The following is a 19,612-nucleotide window of genomic DNA, read 5'->3' on the forward strand; positions in this document are numbered from 1 at the left end:
CCTAAAGACTATTGTGAACATCAACCCATAATATACTTGTAGCTAGGAGTTTTCTTTCCCCTTCTTTGTGCAATGTTTCATCAAGAAAGGGAGGTAAAGTGAAGGTATAAATTGTTCAAAATGGAGTCTGTTTAACACACATTCCTGGTCTTAAAGGAACAAGTCCTCTTAGAACACTATTAACACTCAATTCTTTTCCAGTTTCTTGCCGAATATCCTGTTTTACTCAGAAATATGTCACCTAATAGAGGCAAAATGGATGCGAACACGGATACATGTTGACTGAAATCACATAGCATTTGTAGTGCTCTTTAGATAATTTGTTTTATTTAAACACATGGGAAAACAATAAAAAGACTTGTCAATGCTTATAAAACATTGTTTCCTGATTTCTATCATACATGTGACTAACAGATTTGTCCAGTTTAACTACTCTGTAAAAAATGATATGATCAATCAGTTATGACAACAAGTTTTTACATTGCATTAACAAATCAAACTAAGTTAAGCAATTTTAAACTTTTTTTATAAGTTATACAAGATTCAACTCGGTTCAATGTAATTTAAGTTTAAATGAGTTAAACATTCAAGTTGATTGTACTTTTTAAAAAAATCAGTTAACGTCATTATTCATTGATACATCTTAGCATGTCCAATTCAGGAATTGTTAATCCAAAAAGTAAACAAAATGTTCCATTTATTAATCTGAATAAATGTCATTCATATCCCTTGAAGTCTGAATGTACAAAATGTTAGTTGTTTTTGTTTTCAGTCGTGACACTGCCATCTAGTGGTTGAAGGCTTTTTGACTTGTACACTTAAGTTACGATCATAGTATAATATAATATCTATATAGGCCTTTACACATACAATTATATAAAAATATGTATACAATTTCAAATATCCCCCTTAAATGATTTAATTAACATTACTTCAGTTTTAAAATAAAATACAATTGAATAACTTCAATTTTTTGACCTCTGTAATTAGAGACCGAGATGATTCAACTATTGTTCTTCCATCTCAATGAGCAACTTACAGTACAGTAAAGAACAGTTTCCTAATAGCAACTCGCACTTACACTTCTTACACTCAAAGGCACAATGGTGAATCTCTAATTGGTTTTAGCACAGAAAAATGCTATATTAACTTTAAAAAAATGAACATAAAAATGTGTAGAGATCCTTCTGGGATCATATGATCATATATTATACATATATAAAAAACTATACTTCTGAAACGAAAGTGTCAAAAAATGGCCTTAACCAGTGAGGAAGGCTGATGCATATTGGGTGTACTTAAGTTGTGCCTATTCCAACAAGAAGTGCTATCAAGAAGGCCAGGTTTCCCAACACAAACACCAAGAGCAGGACTGCTTCAGGTTTAATCTAACAAAAAATAAAACATAATACTTTAAAACATGAAATTTACATGATCGCCTTTTATTTATGTAGCCTACTAAATTATCTATGAGATTAAGCCCATATGTCTTAACGTTGGACTTACCAATCCACAACTGAAAATCTCAGAATCTAAAATAAAATGACAAGGGTGTTATAAATATTTTATGCATTCAATTGTTTGAATAAAACATTTTCAGATAATTTCCAAAATCGGAATTCCTAGAAAAAGTAGAAATCAATAACAATATGATATACAAATATAAATATACACTACTGTTCAAAAGTTTGGGGTCAGTAAGACACATTAAAGTGATCAAAAGTGGAAGGAAAAACATTTATAATATTACAAATTTTTGTCCTCACTTAGATACTAAAACAAACCGTGTGTGTGTGTGTGTGCGTGTGTGTGTCTCCACCCACTTTACTCCTCCATGAGTTTGCCTGTTTTTGAAAGAATCGTTACAGCGTATCTGTCTTTTATAAATATGATAAAACTAAAGACTCTTCAAAGTTATGAAAGATGCAATACTATTCTATAGGTACTCAAGATTAACATGAGATTGGCAGAAACGGTGTGTGTTATGTACCCTTTAAGCCCCAAATAAGTGTATTAGAATGATTTCTGAAGGATCATGTGACACTAAAGACTGGAGTAATGATGCTGAAAATACAGCTTTGCCATCACATTAATAAATTACATTTTAAAATATATTAAAATAGAAAATTTTAATAATTGTAATTATATTTTTATATTTTAATTAAAAATTATATAATATTATATAAGTAATAATAATACAAGTAATAATATTTCACAATATTCTTGTTTTTACTGTCATTTTGATCAAATAAATGCCGCCTTGGTAAGCATAAGAGTTTTGAACTTCTTTCAAAAAATATTTAAAAAATCTTACCATCCCTTTTGAAAGGTAGTGTAGTGTATAAATAAAAAAAAATATAATACAAATAAAAAAATGAGTAAATAAATCAATAAGAAGGGTGTTATGCTTCTTTCAATTGACATCATTGGTGTTTTCATGTAACTTTACCAGCATGAATGCAGCGTTACCTTTTTTCCTGGCGCGGAAGTTAAGATCTTGAAGAACGTACATCAAGGCCTCCCAGGTTATAAAACCTCCCATAACTTTCAACATCCATCCATCTGTCTTATATTCTTCAAACAGTGCCAAACCAGTGAAAATTGCAGCAACTGTGTCACAGAATAAAAAGAGATATTGTTTTCATCTGAGGAAATGGAAGATGGAGATGAAGATAATAAAGTTGTTGTCATACCTGCGATGGCTTTGATTGCTAAAGCAATAAAGGAATGGGCCCAGTTGAAAATAAACCTCCTGCAAAGAAAACCATCAGATTAATAATAATACTTCCGCCTTGCCTTTCCAAGACCTATCTGCATAAAAGAAGTGAAGTTACTGACCGCTCGTCCTGCGGGTCACAGCGGAATATAGCAACTATGGGCTGAATGAGACTGAGGATCATCACCAAACAGCCCAGGACAGGATGAGCTCCCTACACACACAGATACAACAATGCATCACGGTATTTCAGGACAAAACACTTCACCATAAACATCTGAAATAATTGTCAATTCAATTTAAAGCCCAATGTCTTTATATGAATATTTTACAATATTGCTCCTTTTACTGTATTTTTGATCAAATAAATGCAGCCTTGGTGAACATAAGATACTTCAAAAACATTAAGAAAATGGACTGTAGTGTATATACATATATATACACACACTATACACACACACACACACACACACACACATACATACATATAAATAAATAATTTATTATATTGCCAAAAGTTTTGGGATGCCTGCCTTTACATGCACATGGTATGAAATTTTCATTTTATGAGGTTTTTAAACATTAATATGAGTTCCCCTAGCCTGTATATGGTCCCCAAGTGGCTAGAAATTTCGATAGGTGCAAACAGAGTTCTGGGTGTCCTGCTCTGCCTTTGAGAAAATGAGAGCTCAGACGAGCTGATCTAGAGTCTTCCCTGTATGTCGTCATGCGGGTAAAGGTTACCTCCCCTTCCTCTGCTTTGCCCGCCCAGAGAATTTGGAGAAAATGGATTCAGTTTATTTTAGTTGCAATGTCAGCACAGGCTTTACAAACAGACTTTACGATATGGATTCGACAGCACCGCCGCAAACAGTGAGTAACAGTGTTCATTAATGCCTGATCTGTGATCAGTGATTTCTGATGTGTAGCTAATCATTCAAGTTCACGCAGACTTTCTTTCATCAGTGAATCAAACCACTGACTAAACAATCAACTTAACATTGTTTCTGTTAGTAGCATGAAACAAATCTGTTATTTAAATTGTGATTAGATGCTAGATTAGCGATCAAACAACACTCTCTTTATAATGTTCGAAGCTGTCAATCACACGTTGTGAGTGTATCTGCACACTTGCCCAAACTGCCGTTATAATGAATGACGCTGTTATGCTGCACAACGAAGCTCTTACTGTATTCATATCGATGTTGTGTTTGCTGTTAATTGTGGTGAAAGCATTTTGTGAGAGAAAACGCGTTGCAATGACGAGATCACAGCATTCACGCGATCAACAGACTGCATGTGTACGCAATGCTCATCACTGCAGCTTTTCATGCGATGGGAAAAGATCTAAAAAGAATGCTATGATCAACACTTTCACGGTTTGTTCATCTCGACAGCTGTAATGGTAAAACAAAAACTTAGTAAAAGTATTCGAGGGGTGTTCCACATGTTACAAAGTTCGTAGAATAAGGAGGAAGAAGACAGGGTCGGCGTGACTGGGACTCGTGTTTATTCAGAACTCTCTGATACAAACAAAATAAACTCCCACTCACAGCGCTCTCAACAACTCAGTACAATATAACTTTCTCATCAATCTTTCTCCACCTCTCCGTCTCTCTGGTCCACGAGTGCCCAGTCCGTCTCTCTCTGGCTGTGCGTGCAGACCTCACTAAACCAAGCCCCCTCCGCCACATAATCTAATACTCATTTCAAATGCAAAGATGTCAGCCAATCACAACAGTGGGCGTTTTCACTGAAGTCTCACAGCAGACACGCCCCTTGAAACAGAGCATTCAAGCCAGAGGCCAAATATCAAGATAGAATAAATGCCTTTTATTTCTACATGATGACATTTTGTGATGTAAAAATCGTAATAACAATATAAGTACACCTCAGGAAACATAAAATAATTTTTAAAAAATCCATGCCACGGGACCTTTAAGGACATCCCATTCTTAATCCGTAGGGTTTAATATGGAGTTGGCCCACCCTTTGCAGCTTTAACAGCTTCAACTCTTCTGGGAAGGCTTTCCACAAGGTTTAGGAGTGAGTTTATGGGAATGTTTGACCATTCTTCTAGAAGTGCATTAGAGAGGCACTGATGTTGGACGAGAAGGCCTGGCTCGCAGTCTCCGCTCTAATTCATCCCAAAGCTGTTTTATCGGGTTGAGTTCATGACTCTGTGCAGGCCAGTCAAGTTCCTCCACACCAAACTCACTCATCCATGTCTTTATGGACCTTGCTTTGTACACTGGTGCGCAGTCATGCCGGAACAGGAAGGGGCCGTCCCCAAACTGTTCCCACAAAGTTGGGAGCATGAAATTGTCATTAAGGGCATTAAGAATTCCTTTCACTGGAACTAAGAGGCCAAGCCCAACCCCTGAAAAACAACCCCCACACCATAATCCCCCCTCCACCAAACTTTACACTTGGCACAATGCAGTCAGGCAAGTACCGTTCTCCTGGTAACCACTAAACCCAGATTCATCCATCGGATTGCCAGACAGAGAAGGGTCGTCACTCCAGAGAACACGTCTCAACTGCTCTAGAGTCCAGTGGCGGCGTGCTTTACACCACTGCATCTGACGCTTTGCATTGCACTTGATGATGTAAGGTTTGGATGCAGCTGCTCGGCCATGGAAACCCATTCCATGAAGCTCTCTACGCACTGTTCTTGAGCTAATCTGAAGGCCACACAAAGTTTGGGGGTCTGTAGCTATTGACTCTGCAGAAAGTTGGCAACTTCTGCACACTGTGAGCCTCAGCATGCGATGACCCTGCTCTGTGATTTTACATGTTGCTGTTGTTCCCAATTGCTTCCACTTTGTTATAATACCACTAACAGTTGACCGTGGAATATTTAGTAGTGAGGAAATTTCACAAATGGACTTATTGCATAGGTGGCAACCTATCACGGTACCACGCTTGAATACACTGAGCTCCTGAGAGCAACCAATTAATTCACAAATGTTTGTAGAAGCGTCTGCATGCCTAGGTGCTTGATTTTATACAGCTGTGGCCATGGAAGTGATTGGAACACCTGTGATCCAATTCAATGATTTGGAGGGGTGTCCCAATACTTTTAGCAATATAGTATATTTATAAATTATTTTAGTTTACCCCAGCCCAATCCTGTGCATAAGAAAACACCAGTATGAATGCGATGGCTGTGGCAATGATTGACAGGAGCATCAGAGATACGTGGGCCTGTGGAAGAACAAATAAACCAGTTATGGTTAATAATTTGGTTAAACTTCCTGTATGTTTTTAACATCATTACATAATGTATAAAACCACATTATTCAAAATGAAAATGTATTAAAATAGATGAATCAGACATTTTGAATGCACATTTGATAGAACCAATCCATTTATTTTAGTGTGCTGATATTGTGCTGAAACGTATGTTACATGATATTATCTTTGTATTTATAGAACTGTTGTCTAAAAGTAATACTGTGCTGTAATCTGTTATGGGCTATATGATGCAATAAGTGTTGTTAAAGGGATAGTTCACCCATTTACTCCCCCTCAAGTTGTTCCAAACCTGTATGAGTTTCTTTGTTCTGCTGAACACAAAAGAAGTTATTTTGAAGAATGTTTGTAACAAAGCAGATAGAGCAACCACTGACTACTATAGTATGGAAAAAAAATATTACAATAGTATATACATAAAATACTATGGTAGTCAGTGGTTGCTCTATCTGCTTGGTTACAAACATTATTTTATGTTCAGCAGATCAAAGAAACTCATACAGGTTTGGAACAACTTGAGGGTGAGTAAATAATGACAGAATTGTCATTTTTGGGTGAACTATCCCTTTAATGACAAGTGATGTTCACACACCATAACTTGCTGATCTTATCCTGCTTGCACTGACTGCACACATACTTATTACTGCAGAGCATTTAACAAAGAGATTTTTCCACTGTCATGCTGATGAAACATATGTCAACATGACTCATGTAATTCACTTTACAAATGAGCTCATGAGGTAGATAATGGAAGGGCTCTGGCTTTGTTTAGTTTAGTTTTTTTTTTCTGCTTCATATCAAACCTGTTTAGTTGCTTAAGGTCTAAACAGCAAAAAATGAAAATCTAAAATCCATATTTTTACAAATCTGATCCAGCTGACATTCAGGTCTGATTTTTTTTATGCCTTTTTACATTTTCAACTTTAGTGTGTAATTTTGCTGTTTGAGCATGAAAAAGGTCTGCACAAAGCACAAAGACACTAAGGGAGTTGTTTTCTATATCGGTGCGCAGTGTTTCTGAACTCCCTGAAACACCTTGATTGTAGTCGTGAGTTTTCTCCTGAACATGAAAACCTACTCTAGTAGACCCCAAAAACAAAACCAAGACTTTGAAAAAGTGCATAATAGGTCCTCTTTAAACAGAAGACTTAAGCAAGGTGCTAACAATGCCAAGGTTATGGGTTTGATTCCCAGGGAATGCATGAATACCTTGAATGCAATGGCAGTCACTTTGGATTAAAGCCAAATGCATACACGTAAATCCCCATGCAATTAGAAATATGGTTAAAATGTGAAAAAATGTGAGTGTAAAAACTGATAAAAGACTTACCATAAACCAGAAATCTTTACCGCCAAGACCTTGGCCCTTGGCAACTCCCTTTAAATAGCGTGCTATGATCATGCCTATACTGCCCGTGGTCATCCAGGCGATTAACATCAGGGCACCTGAACCAGATCAGTAGCATTAGGACCACAGTAATGCTGAAGTGAGGCTCTAATGTGGATCCAGTGGCAGTCTGTCATGGTGTACTCACCATGGGCTTTAAGGATTGGTGGGAATTCTTCAGCGTTTGAGGTGACCGTGGATGGATTCTGTAGATCAGCCTTGGTGCCACTGACAAATCTTTTTGTGTGGGTTTGGATGTTACCTACAAATCAAGGTAATTCTTCAGTTAAAGGACTTTCATCATTTACTATCCCTCATGCTGTTCCAAACCAGTGACTCTTCCAGAAAACACAAAAGAAGATGCATTAAAGGTGCCGTATGTAGGAATGGCAGCTAGTGGTTGAAATGGGTACTGCAGTCCACATTCAAAATATAGTTTGCTCCGCCCCCTCCTCCTCAGACTCAATTCTCGCTTTTTAGGTTGAGTAGAATCTGCGATCTCTGACCTTTGTTAGCTGGCTTCCATGACTGCAATACGCAGTGTTTTCCGTCAACTGGCAACCCGGGGTGTCGAAATACTATTGGGTAAATTGACAACGTGCGTTATTGCACAGATCAAAACAAAAACAGACATTCCGACACGGATCGCTCATTTCAAAGTAGAATAACTGGCTGTAGCATTGTTTTTCAGAGAAACGTAGCATAAAAGTGTCCTGTACACCAATCTTCTGATAGCCTTCTGTGAGGAATTTCATTATTCACTGAAAATCTTACCTCGCGTAAATTGAAACTTTCTGAGAATTCTGCTAAGCATCTTGATTTGTGTTTCATGGAAGAACAAATGTTCTTAGAGTTTGAAACATGAGGGTGAGTATAGGATGACAATTATATTTTTTTTATGTGGACTATCCCTATTGGTATATTAAAGCAGAATGAAAGCATTACATCATTGTTGTTATTGTTTTAAAATAACAATATAAGGATTAGTTCACCCAAAAATGAAAAATCTGTCATTCTGTCAGTATACAAAATGTATTCTCGTCGCTTCATAAAATCAAGGTTGAACCGATGTAGTCACATGGACTATTTTAACCTTTCTGGACCTTGAAAAATGCAATGACGTCACTGCCTATGAATGGTTCAGAGAGCTCTCCAATTTCATCAAAAATATCTTAATCTGTGTTCCGTAGGGCTTACGGGTTTGGAACGACATGCGGTGAGTAATTAATGACAGAATTTTCATTTTTTGGGTGAACCCTTTAATTGTCCTTTCTTTTAAAGCGGAACTAAAATAAATCATAAATATTTGATGAATATTTAAAAACTGAAATAAGTGCTAAAATTACCAAAATTACTAAAATAAAAATAAATCCAAAGAGATATATATTTAAAGAAAAAAAAACACATAGAAATGACAAAAGCACATAACATTACTAAAACTTAAACTGAAAAATACTAATTAAATGGTTAATAAATATTATAATAGTATAGCATTTTACTAAAATAACACTGCATTTCATTTGACAGTTTTTGTTTAAATCTTTGATTTTATCCAACATTGAAATTTTAAATCAAATCTGATAAACCACAGACCTTGACTGGAAGGTCCGGAAGCAATCATGAGGTAGTACTGGCCAGTGGACGCTGCTCTACTTCCCGTGCTAATGGCATTACGAGAAGTAAAAGAACAGTTGATATTTCCATTTGTCAACGCTGTCTTGATATTAGACACATTCCCCTGTAAATCATGTAGAATATACGTGTCAGTGATGATATTAGATCAAACAACAGCTGGAAATGGTGGCGCACTAGAAGAATGGAAGTGATCTGTACCAGTGAGAGAATATTTGGAGCAAATTTTCCTGTAGAAAAAGCATGTTGAACTTGGGGAATGCTGTTTTTGTCCTTACTACAGATGTAGATGTCGTCATTGCCCTGAAAATACAAAGAAAGCACTTCTTAAAACCACATGAACAATGTTGTCTCATTGTTCCTGGTAAAACAACATAACATGGGTTTTGCTGATGTTTGTTGAGAAATGCATAATAATGAGTCAGCGCTGAAAGAGGTAGTTCTCCTGAAAAGATTCAGCAGATGGATCTCATGTTTCGGGTGAAATATAATACGTCCGACATGGCAACACCCACTTGAATGTTTACAGTGTATAGACACCTAACAGACATCCAGGCTCCACATGGAATCTGTGCACAGAATTTGGAGCACCCATCACTCCCGACGTTCTACACATTCCACATTTCATGACGGTTGTTCTGTTAAATATTTTTAGACAAATTAAGTAAAGGTCTGCAGATTTAATTTGGGCCCGCTCATATCTCATGAGCGAGACAGAGTATGTACCATTTCCTTGTCATCTGAAAACCCAATGGCGACATATCCATCAGCCTGGCCAAAAATTTCGATTATCCATTCTGATTGGTTAGATGATGCCTGAACTGCCATGAAGTGACAGTCTGTGCTGGTAGTTGGGTCACAGTTGTTGGGCTGACTGAAGCAGACTTTGGTTTTCCCACAATCAGGGTTTGATGGGACCTGAAATGAACAGAGCAATTTGTGCTGAATATAAAACAACATACACTGATCAGGCATAACATTATGACCCTGGCACCCTGACTGGTCTGCAGCTATGCAGCTATGCAGCCCTATACGAAACAAACTACGATGAACTGTGTATTCTGACACCTTTCTATCAGAAGCAACATTAACTTCTTGAGCAATTTGAGCTACAGTAGCTCAACCACACGGGCCAGCCTTCGCTCCCCACGTGCATCAATGAGCCTTGGCCGCCCATGACCCTGTCGCCGGTTCACCACTGTTCCTTCCTTGGACCACTTTTGATAGATACTGACCACTGCAGACCGGGAACACCCCACAAGAGCTGCAGTTTTGGAGATGCTCTGACCCAGTCATCTAGCCAACACAATTTGGCCCTTGTCAAACTCATTTAAATCCTTACGCTTGCTCATTTTTCCTGCTTCTAACACATAAACTTTGAGGACAAAATGTTCACTTGCTGCCTAATATATCCCACACACTGACTAACAGGTGCCGTGATGAAGAGATAATCAGTGTTATTCACTTCACCTGTTATCATAACGTTATGCCTGATCGGTGTGCGAGAACAGATCGACATATTCCTAGATTTTATGTTTTTGTAGGTGTAGAAAAAAAGCAAAACTTACAGTCGGAGCTACAGTTGGAGCTACAGTCGGAGCTACAGTCGGAGCTACAGTCGGAGCTACAGTCGGAGCTACAGGAGTACCACTATATGTAACAGGAGAGCTCTTGACACCAACCCAAAAAGTTTTCTTACTTCTAACAAATGTTGCTCTGAAAAGAAAATTCCATAAAATAAAATTTAAAAATCACACTATGTAATAACATACAAATGATAAAACAATGCATTTAATGAAACAGGGAAAATTATACCTGAACTCTATATTTTTGATCAGTCCAGATGCAGGGGCCTTCCATTTAGCTTGAATTGAAGTCTTTTTAGAAGCTGATTGATGAGAAACTGCACGATTCTGAATATAATATAATATAATTATGTCAATGCTGTTTTTTTTAACAAAAAACTAAAAATATATCAATGTCATCCTATGCTATGATTATTAATAATGGAAGCAAGTAATGTAATTAAAATATAAATGTAGAAAAACTCACTGCTACAGAACCGCAGTTGATGACCTGTGCAGCACTGTCCGCCACACTAAAAGTACCAATGGGACCAGTCGATCCAACTTCATTTGCTTGTAACATAAACCCTTCAAAATAATCTCCTGATTGTGCATTTAGAGTTACTGAGAAAGAAGAAACAGTGGAATTTCCACTTAGATACAGACAGAACCTGAATAGCATAGACAAATTGATGTGATCTGATATGATGTAACAGTTTTTTTGATTATGACAATAGCGATTCAACATAATCCATGTAAAAATCTGATAAACAGTCATTAATTAATGAATATTATAGTATTATTATAGTATGCATTGTGAATGCATTAGGTTACATAACATAGTATGGTACAGCACTTTTATTATCTAATGATATAGTATAAATATCTATAATATACAGTATTTGTTAACTATTTTAAAGGTTTAATTCACCCAAAAATTTATATCTCACTCATGTTGTTCCAAACCTGAAAGATTTTTATTCATCTTCATAACATAAATCTTTTTAATTAAATCTGAGAGATTTCTTTCCCTACATTGACAGCCCAAGCAACTACCACTTCGTCTCTTCTAAAAGTTAATTTCTCATGCATTACGTGAACATGCTTGAGCTTCCGTTTACCATAACTGATGTGTGGATTGATGAATGTTTATGTGAATAAAAGCTGTTTATCATATAAAATGATCAAGTCTCTTCAGAAAATTTGAACTGAACCACTCAATTCACATGTATTCATTTTATGAACTTCTTGAAGCGTCAAAGTGGTAGTTGCGTGGACTCATTGTATTGAAATCTCGAATTTCATGAAAAATATCTTCACTAAGTGTTACAAAGATGAATCAAAGTTTTACAGGTTTAAAACAACATGAGGGTGAGTAAATTATGACAATTTTAATTTCTGTGTGTACCAAGCCTTCAGATATAGTATACACTTTACAACATGGTTTCATTTGTTAGCATTTGTTAATGCAGAAGTGCGGTTCATTGTTAGTTCATCTTTTAAGTAATGTAGTTAACTAAAGTTAATGTTATTGTAAGCGTTACAAATGTTTTTATTTATTAAGGCTCTGAAATTGATTCTGATTGGTCAATGACAGCATTCAGTGATCAAGTATTTCTTTAATGTCTGAAATTTAGAAATACATGTTTAATATATATATTTGTTTTAAATGTTAGGCTAAATATACAATAGTATTATGTAGTCTGGTTATTAGACTTGCAGCATTAGCCTATACTTCAATATTTTATAAAGAGTAAGCCTATCGTGTACACTACCACAAAGTTTGGACACATATTCCGTTTTTATTATGACAATTTACACTAGTGCTGTCAAAATTAACGTGTTCATTTATGTGATTAATTTTCTCAGTTTAATGCGTTCAAAATATTTAACGCTGTCTGTAAATGTCCTCACACACACGAGACGCACAAAAAGACGCGCACAGTATCATGCTCTCTTTTTGCGTTTGAACGAACAATAACACAAAAATAACACATGCCATGATGCCCGTTTTGTCGAGTATTATCATAAGAGCATTCTTCAATGAGTTAAATAACGTCTTAAAGAGTTGTGAAAAAATGAGCGTGACAGCGTGTCAGATCCGCGTCATGTTCGGCAGCGGAAGATCTTAAAGGGGTCCTATAATGCCCCTTTTTTCAAGATGTAAAATAAGTCTCTGATGTCCCCAGAGTGTGAATGTGAAGTTTAGCTCAAAATACCCCACAGATCATTTTTTTTCCATTCAAATGAATTACTGATATTTCCAGAGACTAAAGTTAGATCTAGGCATGATACTGAATTTCTTCTAATATCTACCCTAGTACCACTTCCATCATTAAGACAAACAAGTGATCTCTCATCCATTAATTCTTCAACTACATCTCCATTTTTATCTGTATAATCACCTCCCCATAGAGTATTACGAGCATTAAAATCTTCAACATATTTCTCTTCTGCCAACACTTGGTATAATGCCTTGAAATATTTGCATTGATAACTTCTTGCATTGATTGTAAAAAATGACTAGCTTAATGTTTCCTCTGGGACTACATATTTCTATTACTACACATTCATATTCATAAGAGACATTTATTCTTCTATATGCTAGAGTATCTTTAATGAACGTTATACATCCTCCACCTTGTGATCCAATTCTATCACATCTAACACAACTATACCCCATCATGACAAATTCCAAGTGTGGTCTTAACCAGGTCTCTTGAATACAAATAATATCAGGGCTAACATCCATATCAGTTATGGTCTTTTTAAACTCTTGCCCATTCGCAAATTAAACTTCTAGCATTCCATTGTAAGTTATTAAATACCATAAGTACGTTAATCACCTTGAGGCAATCCATCATAATTAGTAGGATTCAGCATCTCATCATGAGTCATTTCAGCCTTAATATCTTTTATCCCCAACAGCTCTGTTGCTGTCTGTACAATTGTTTTGATTCTGTCACTTTTTCTCTGTTGCTGCATTGCCACATTCACAGTCTTACGAAAGCCACAAAGCTGATTTTATCCACAATCAGTGAGTGTACCCTTATTAATCTTTTTGCAACATGCACTCTAAAAAATGCTGGGTTAAAAACAACCCAAGTTGGGTTGAAAATGGACTAACCCAACAATTGGGTTATTTTAACCCAGTGAATGGGTTGTTTTAACCCAGCGAATGAGTTGTTTTAACCCAGCAATTGGGTTGTTTTAACCCAGTGAATGGGTCGTTTTAACCCAGAGGTTGGGTTAAATGTTTGCTTACAACAACCCAATTACTGGGTTAGTCCATTTTCAACCCAACTTGGGTTGTTTTTAACCCAGCATTTTTAGAGTGTGTGTTTGTTTCTGTTTGCTTTAGTTTTTCTTCATAAGATGGACTCTCGATTGGACATCTTCCTACAGGCTGACTTATGTTGCTTGCTGCATGGGTCTGGCTAGATCACTTTCCTTGTTTTTTTTTAACTGCATCAGCATAAGACACCTGATTTATTATTTTGTACTTCTGTACCTCTTTAGCTTGTTTTTGAACTGGGCATCCTTCAAAAGCAGCACTATGTTCACCTCCACAGCTGCAACATCTAATTTTTGCATCTTTACCACATTTACCATATTCATGTTCCCCTCCACATCTAGCACATCTCTACTTTCCTTTGCATTGTCCTGCATTGTGTCCCATTCTTTGGCATTTGAAACATCTCATTGGTGCTGGGATATATTCCCTAACGTCATAACAAATAACCCATTCTTATTTTCTTGGGCATAACATTTTCAAACTCAAGAAGAACTGACAGGCTATCCTTTTTCACCCCATTTATTGTTGTTTGTAATCTTATAGCTTTCATCACTTTACCTCCATTCAATTCCTGTATTATCTCTTCCATCGTCATTGTCAAAGGTACATCACAAGTAACACCTCTCTTCTTAGCTGCATTTCCTGGCATATGGACACTGATTCTCTCTCCATTCAGCGTTTCTGCACTAAGTAACTTATCTCTGTTCTTTATCTTTACTAAAGATCAGTAACAATAGGTTACTGTCATAACCCCGGTTCTCTGAAACATCAAGTGGAGATCCACCTACGGGAAGGCCATCTGTACCTGACCTCTGCAGAAGCATCCAATTTCACCAAGTCTGACAAGACAGGCAGGAGCACGCAGCCAATGCCCGGTAAGGCCCCACCCCTTACCTACGGGCATACAGTGAGGAAAAAATAAGTATTTGAACACCCTGCTATTTTGCAAGTTCTCCCACTTAGAAATTATGGAGGGGTCTGAAATTGTCATTGTAGGTGCATGTCCACTGTGAGAGACATAATCTAAAAAAAAAATCCAGAAATCACAATGTATGATTTTTTAACTATTTATTTGTATGATACAGCTGCAAATAAGTATTTGAACACCTGTCTATTAGCTAGAATTCTGACCCTCAAAGACCTGTTAGTCTGCCTTTAAAATGTCCACCTCCACTCCATTTATTATCCTAAATTAGATGCACCTGTTTGAGGTCGTTAGCTGCATAAAGACACCTGTCCACCCCATACAATCAGTAAGAATCCAACTACTAACTACTGTCTTAAAAGACTTAAAAGCAACTTCAGGGAAATATTCCCCAAAGGCTCAAAAGGGAATTGAGACAGAGCTTCCAGCACCATGGAGAGGTCCCATTCAGGGATCCGTTCTCCTAATGACTGGCAACGAACGACGGGCACCCTTCATAAATCTGTGGATTAGAGGATGCTGCCCAACCAAAGCCATGCCCTTGTCCATAAGGTCTTGCAGGAAACACAAAATATCAGAAACTGAGCACTGATATGAAGTGAGACCCCGCCCATCACACCACTCATCGAACACTTGCCACTTACAGCCATATAAGGACCGTGTAGAAACGGCCCTAGCATTCTGTATAGTAGCCCTAACGTGCTTAGGTTCGTCCTCTCACGGGCCAGGGCCAGGCCCAGAGAGCTACCCTGTCCGTGTGTGGGTGATAAATCTCCACGTTCGCTTGAGACAATAGGTCTGTGCGGAGGGGGAGGCGCCACGGCTGGGCATGTAACAGAGGGATAATCTCCGCCAGCCATGGTGCTTCGGGCCACCTGGGTGCTATCAGAATGAGAGACAAGTCCCTCTCTCTCACCCTGGCCAGTGTGGGAATTATCAGGCACAGGAGAGGAAAGGCATACAGCAGCATTCTAGGCCACGGGTGGGCCAGTGCATCTACCCCAAGGGGCGCGTCCAAGTCCTTTAGCGAGAAGAACATGGAACAATGGCTGTTTTCACGCGAGGCAAATAGATTTACGGACGCCTGTCCGAATCTCATCCATATCATGCCCACTATCTGAGGGTGGAGGCGCCAATCTCTGAAGAGCGGGCTCCCCCTCGATCCGTGCCTCTGTTCAGAATGTCCGGAACATGAGTCGCGCGTAACGACAGGAAATATGGCCTGCTCCATACCAAAAGCTTGTAAGCCAGGGCATGAAGCTTTGATGAGGCACCTTTAAGGCGGCGTCGCAGGAGTTTCTCAGGCAGCATTCCCTATGGCCTCTTCCGCCTGCTTGAGGCCCAAGCAAACCACGCAGAAAGGGTGAAGATGCTTAGTGGCGATAAGAGCACCGCGAATGCGGCCGGGCAGGCCCGTGATAAGCTATTGCCGGAAGAAGCAGGAATAGAGAGCGACATACCGGCGAAAAACTCCGAAAAATCTGTGGTGGCAGCCATGGAACAGGAAAGACGTGCAAGAGTGTGGGCAGCTCCAAGAGCAGACACAGAGAAACTGGCAGAATAGAAACTGTCACGCCTGGCGGAGGCTGATCTGAAGATATTTCCTCCTGCAGACAATAAGTGAGCAGCACAAATTTGACCCAGCTGTGTCAGTGCCGAGATCCCGAGAAGTGAATGTCAACTAATGTACAGTAGCGCATGCAGGCTATATATGCTCGTAGGCCTTACCGAAAAACAAAAAAAAACTGCTCTTCAAACAAACTCTCAAAATCCACCGGTGACTCGCCCAAATTGGTATATGATGTAACTCCCTATCTTTAATTGGATTTCAACATAAAAGTAAAAAAATGTGTAGTTTCTTAATGGTCGCACCACATGATATTTCATAAAATGGACATCATCGGACAATATTTGTTTGTATATATATGAAAGAAATAAAAAACGAAACAAATGCTTTGCAATTTTGTGCAGGATTACAAAACACTTTGGAAATAATGCCAAATAGTGTAGAAAATAAATTGGAATACATTTAGAGTCATTTCAAAGATGTTTCCAAAACGGCAGTTATGGCCGGACGGTCACACCACATGATATTTTGACACTTTAAATAACAGAAAAATTACAAATAACTAATGTTTTTTGAAAAAATGAAAGTGAGTTCATATATGGGAGAGGTACTACATATATATGGGATCTTTTTATGCATTTAAACCATTTTTAACTGAAAAAATAAATAAATAAATGCAATCGGACAGAAAATGTAGGCGTCACGTCATTGACCGAAATATGACATTTATTATAAACGGTTTATGTGAACATAGGTTTAAGTTCACTGAAATTTAAAGTTCTTTTTTTAAGCCTAATAAATATTGAAATTGATAGCTTTCAATTATGCTGTATTTCAATTATGTTGAATGTTTATCATTTGTGTCAAGTTGTTTCTACATTAATTTGGAGAGTAACTGTGAAATTATTACAATATGAAAAATTCAGATGTTTTTAAATCGGTATTAATTTTTTTTATGAATTATATTTTTTTTAATCGATTGACAGCACTAATTTACACATAATAATAATAATAATAATAATAAATAGGCATACAGTCATCAAAATTGGCATAACAAAATTGGAAGTATAGCCAATTAAGTTTTGAAAAAAACATCCATAATTCTTCCTTAATTTCCTACTAAATTTAAAATATTTACGGTAGGCTATGCAAAATAAAATATTAATTAACACTCAACATATGAATACCCATATGGGTATGGGTAAAACGGCTGTACAAGTTTGTAAATGCAAAGTATGTCCTACAAAACTCATAGCAGTTGCAGAAGAACAGCCTCACCTGTGATTTCATCTCCCTCTTTAAAGGTGGTCTTGCTAGTAGCGACGTTGAACGGAGAAGGGCTGGTCTGAGCGGTAACGCCGTGATCAGGCATCAAAGATCCACACACTCCGGCGACTTGTCCATTAGAATAGCACTGGACGATCCCAACACACGCCAGGAAAACATACAGGAACATCTGAGGAGATTTATAAACTCACTATAAGCTAAGTAATAAAGTCTTCGTCGAGTGTATCAATGAACAGCGACGGGGAAGAGAAGAGAGAAATAAAATAAATAGATTAAAACAACAACCTTTGGGAAATTTGGCGGATGAGGAACCTGAGGATATTGTTGTCTTTGTTTTGGCTGAAACCGTGTGCGTGCGTGCGTGCGGGCTCAAGAATCCAGTCTCCTCTTCTCTGCAAATAGCGTAGGCTATAGTCATTGTGGGCAGGGCTTACCTGTATAGGTAGATGCTGTAATGCAACGGTGTATGGCAAGCCGTTTTAACTTTCATTAATTCACAGGATTTGAATTATTGATATCAACAATTAAAGGGTAACTATAGTTACCCCTGCTCAGAGCTTAACTCCACCCACTGGCAACATTTGAAAAATCCCACATTATCCGTCTGCAATACCAGAGGCTGCACTTTCAGGACCGCGTTTCTAGGACCCTATTTTTTTGTGCCAGCGCCACCTACCGAATCGGAAAACCGCAATACCAGGAACTCATTTCCAGGACCCTAGTTTTGTTTTGGAGATCCGAAACAAGTCCCACCAAGGCAGTATTTTAACCGATTTTTATCGAGGTTTTTAAAGGTTTTTTACACCCAAATACTGCTTTCTTTATTGCAATTCAATCAGTGGCGGAGCCAGAGGGCTAGTTGGGGTGGCAATTGCCACCCCAGACGAAGTCCTTGCCACCCCTGTTGCCACCCCACTGAAAACATTACACTGTTTGATTTTTACGAACATTTCCCAAATCTCCCAGCGGACGTGAATGCATCCTTACGCCGGTTTCACATTGCACGCGCGTTAGAACAGCGTGTGTTTTTTTCGGCGCCCATGTTAACAGATTAGAGCATTCACACCGCACGCAGAGGCGGCACGCTGATTTAAAGCCACAGTGGATTGTTCTTGATCAAAACTGACCTGATTAACATGGAAAATAACAAATTTCACCATGAAATCATGTAGTGAAGTGTCCCGTGTGTCGTATGACATCCAGCGCTGTGAAAAAAATTATAAAATACACGAAAACACAACACTGCCAGAAGTTTATGCCCAAATTTGAAAGGTCCGTTTAAATGATTAAAAACTAGAGGCTTAACTTAAGGTTACTTTTATCATGTAAACTAATATATATATATATATATATATAAAATAAATATAATATAAATATAATATATGTAATATATACACATTCAAACATGTACCACAAGAATAATAGTAGATATATATTATATATATTATATTTATTTTATATATATATATTTTATATATATATATATATATATATATATATTATATATTTTATATATATATTTTATTTATAAATATATATATATATATATATATATATATATATATATATATATATATATATATATATATATATATATATATATATATAATAAATATAATATATATAATATATATCTACTATTATTCTTGTGGTACATGTTTGAATGTGTATATATTACATATATTATATTTATATTATATTTATTTTATATATATATATATATATATATTTTATATATACATATATTTTATATATATTATATTTATTTTATATATACATATATTATATATATATATATATATATATATATTATATTTATTTTATATATATATTTTATATATATTATATATATTATATTTATAAATATATATATATATAAAATAAATATAATATATATAATATATGTCTACTATTATTCTTGTGGTACATGTTTGAATGTGTACAACTGCCTAGTCCTGCCTTGTTTTGATAGGTCCAAGTTTA

The 19,612-nt window shown here is 36.9% G+C and overlaps 1 protein-coding gene across 2 annotated transcripts; it reads right to left on the reverse strand.

The window, feature by feature from the left end:
- Positions 1–301: 301 nt before the first annotated feature.
- On the reverse strand, positions 302–18,013 carry LOC307119366 (putative ferric-chelate reductase 1). 2 transcript variants are annotated; one of them, XM_079805598.1, is made up of 17 exons: positions 17,915–18,013; positions 17,621–17,798; positions 11,043–11,179; positions 10,806–10,903; positions 10,559–10,706; positions 9,717–9,908; positions 9,192–9,293; positions 8,952–9,096; positions 7,865–7,936; positions 7,507–7,620; positions 7,302–7,417; positions 5,837–5,923; positions 2,839–2,930; positions 2,694–2,752; positions 2,470–2,610; positions 1,507–1,532; positions 302–1,388 (listed from the first exon to the last, which is right to left on the reverse strand). In XM_079805598.1, exons 2-17 carry the CDS (start codon positions 17,796–17,798, stop codon positions 1,299–1,301), a joined length of 1,797 nt encoding a protein of 598 aa, XP_079661724.1. In that variant the 5' UTR covers positions 17,915–18,013; the 3' UTR covers positions 302–1,298. The 2 variants fall into 2 exon arrangements, with proteins under 2 accessions (XP_079661724.1, XP_079661725.1); XM_079805599.1 differs by lacking the exon at positions 7,865–7,936 and having other exon boundaries at positions 17,915–17,986.
- Positions 18,014–19,612: the final 1,599 nt, after the last annotated feature.

The sequence above is a fragment of the Gobio gobio genome, assembly GCF_949357685.1.
Source record: "Gobio gobio genome assembly, chromosome: 23".
Taxonomy (NCBI): Eukaryota; Metazoa; Chordata; class Actinopteri; order Cypriniformes; family Gobionidae; genus Gobio; species Gobio gobio.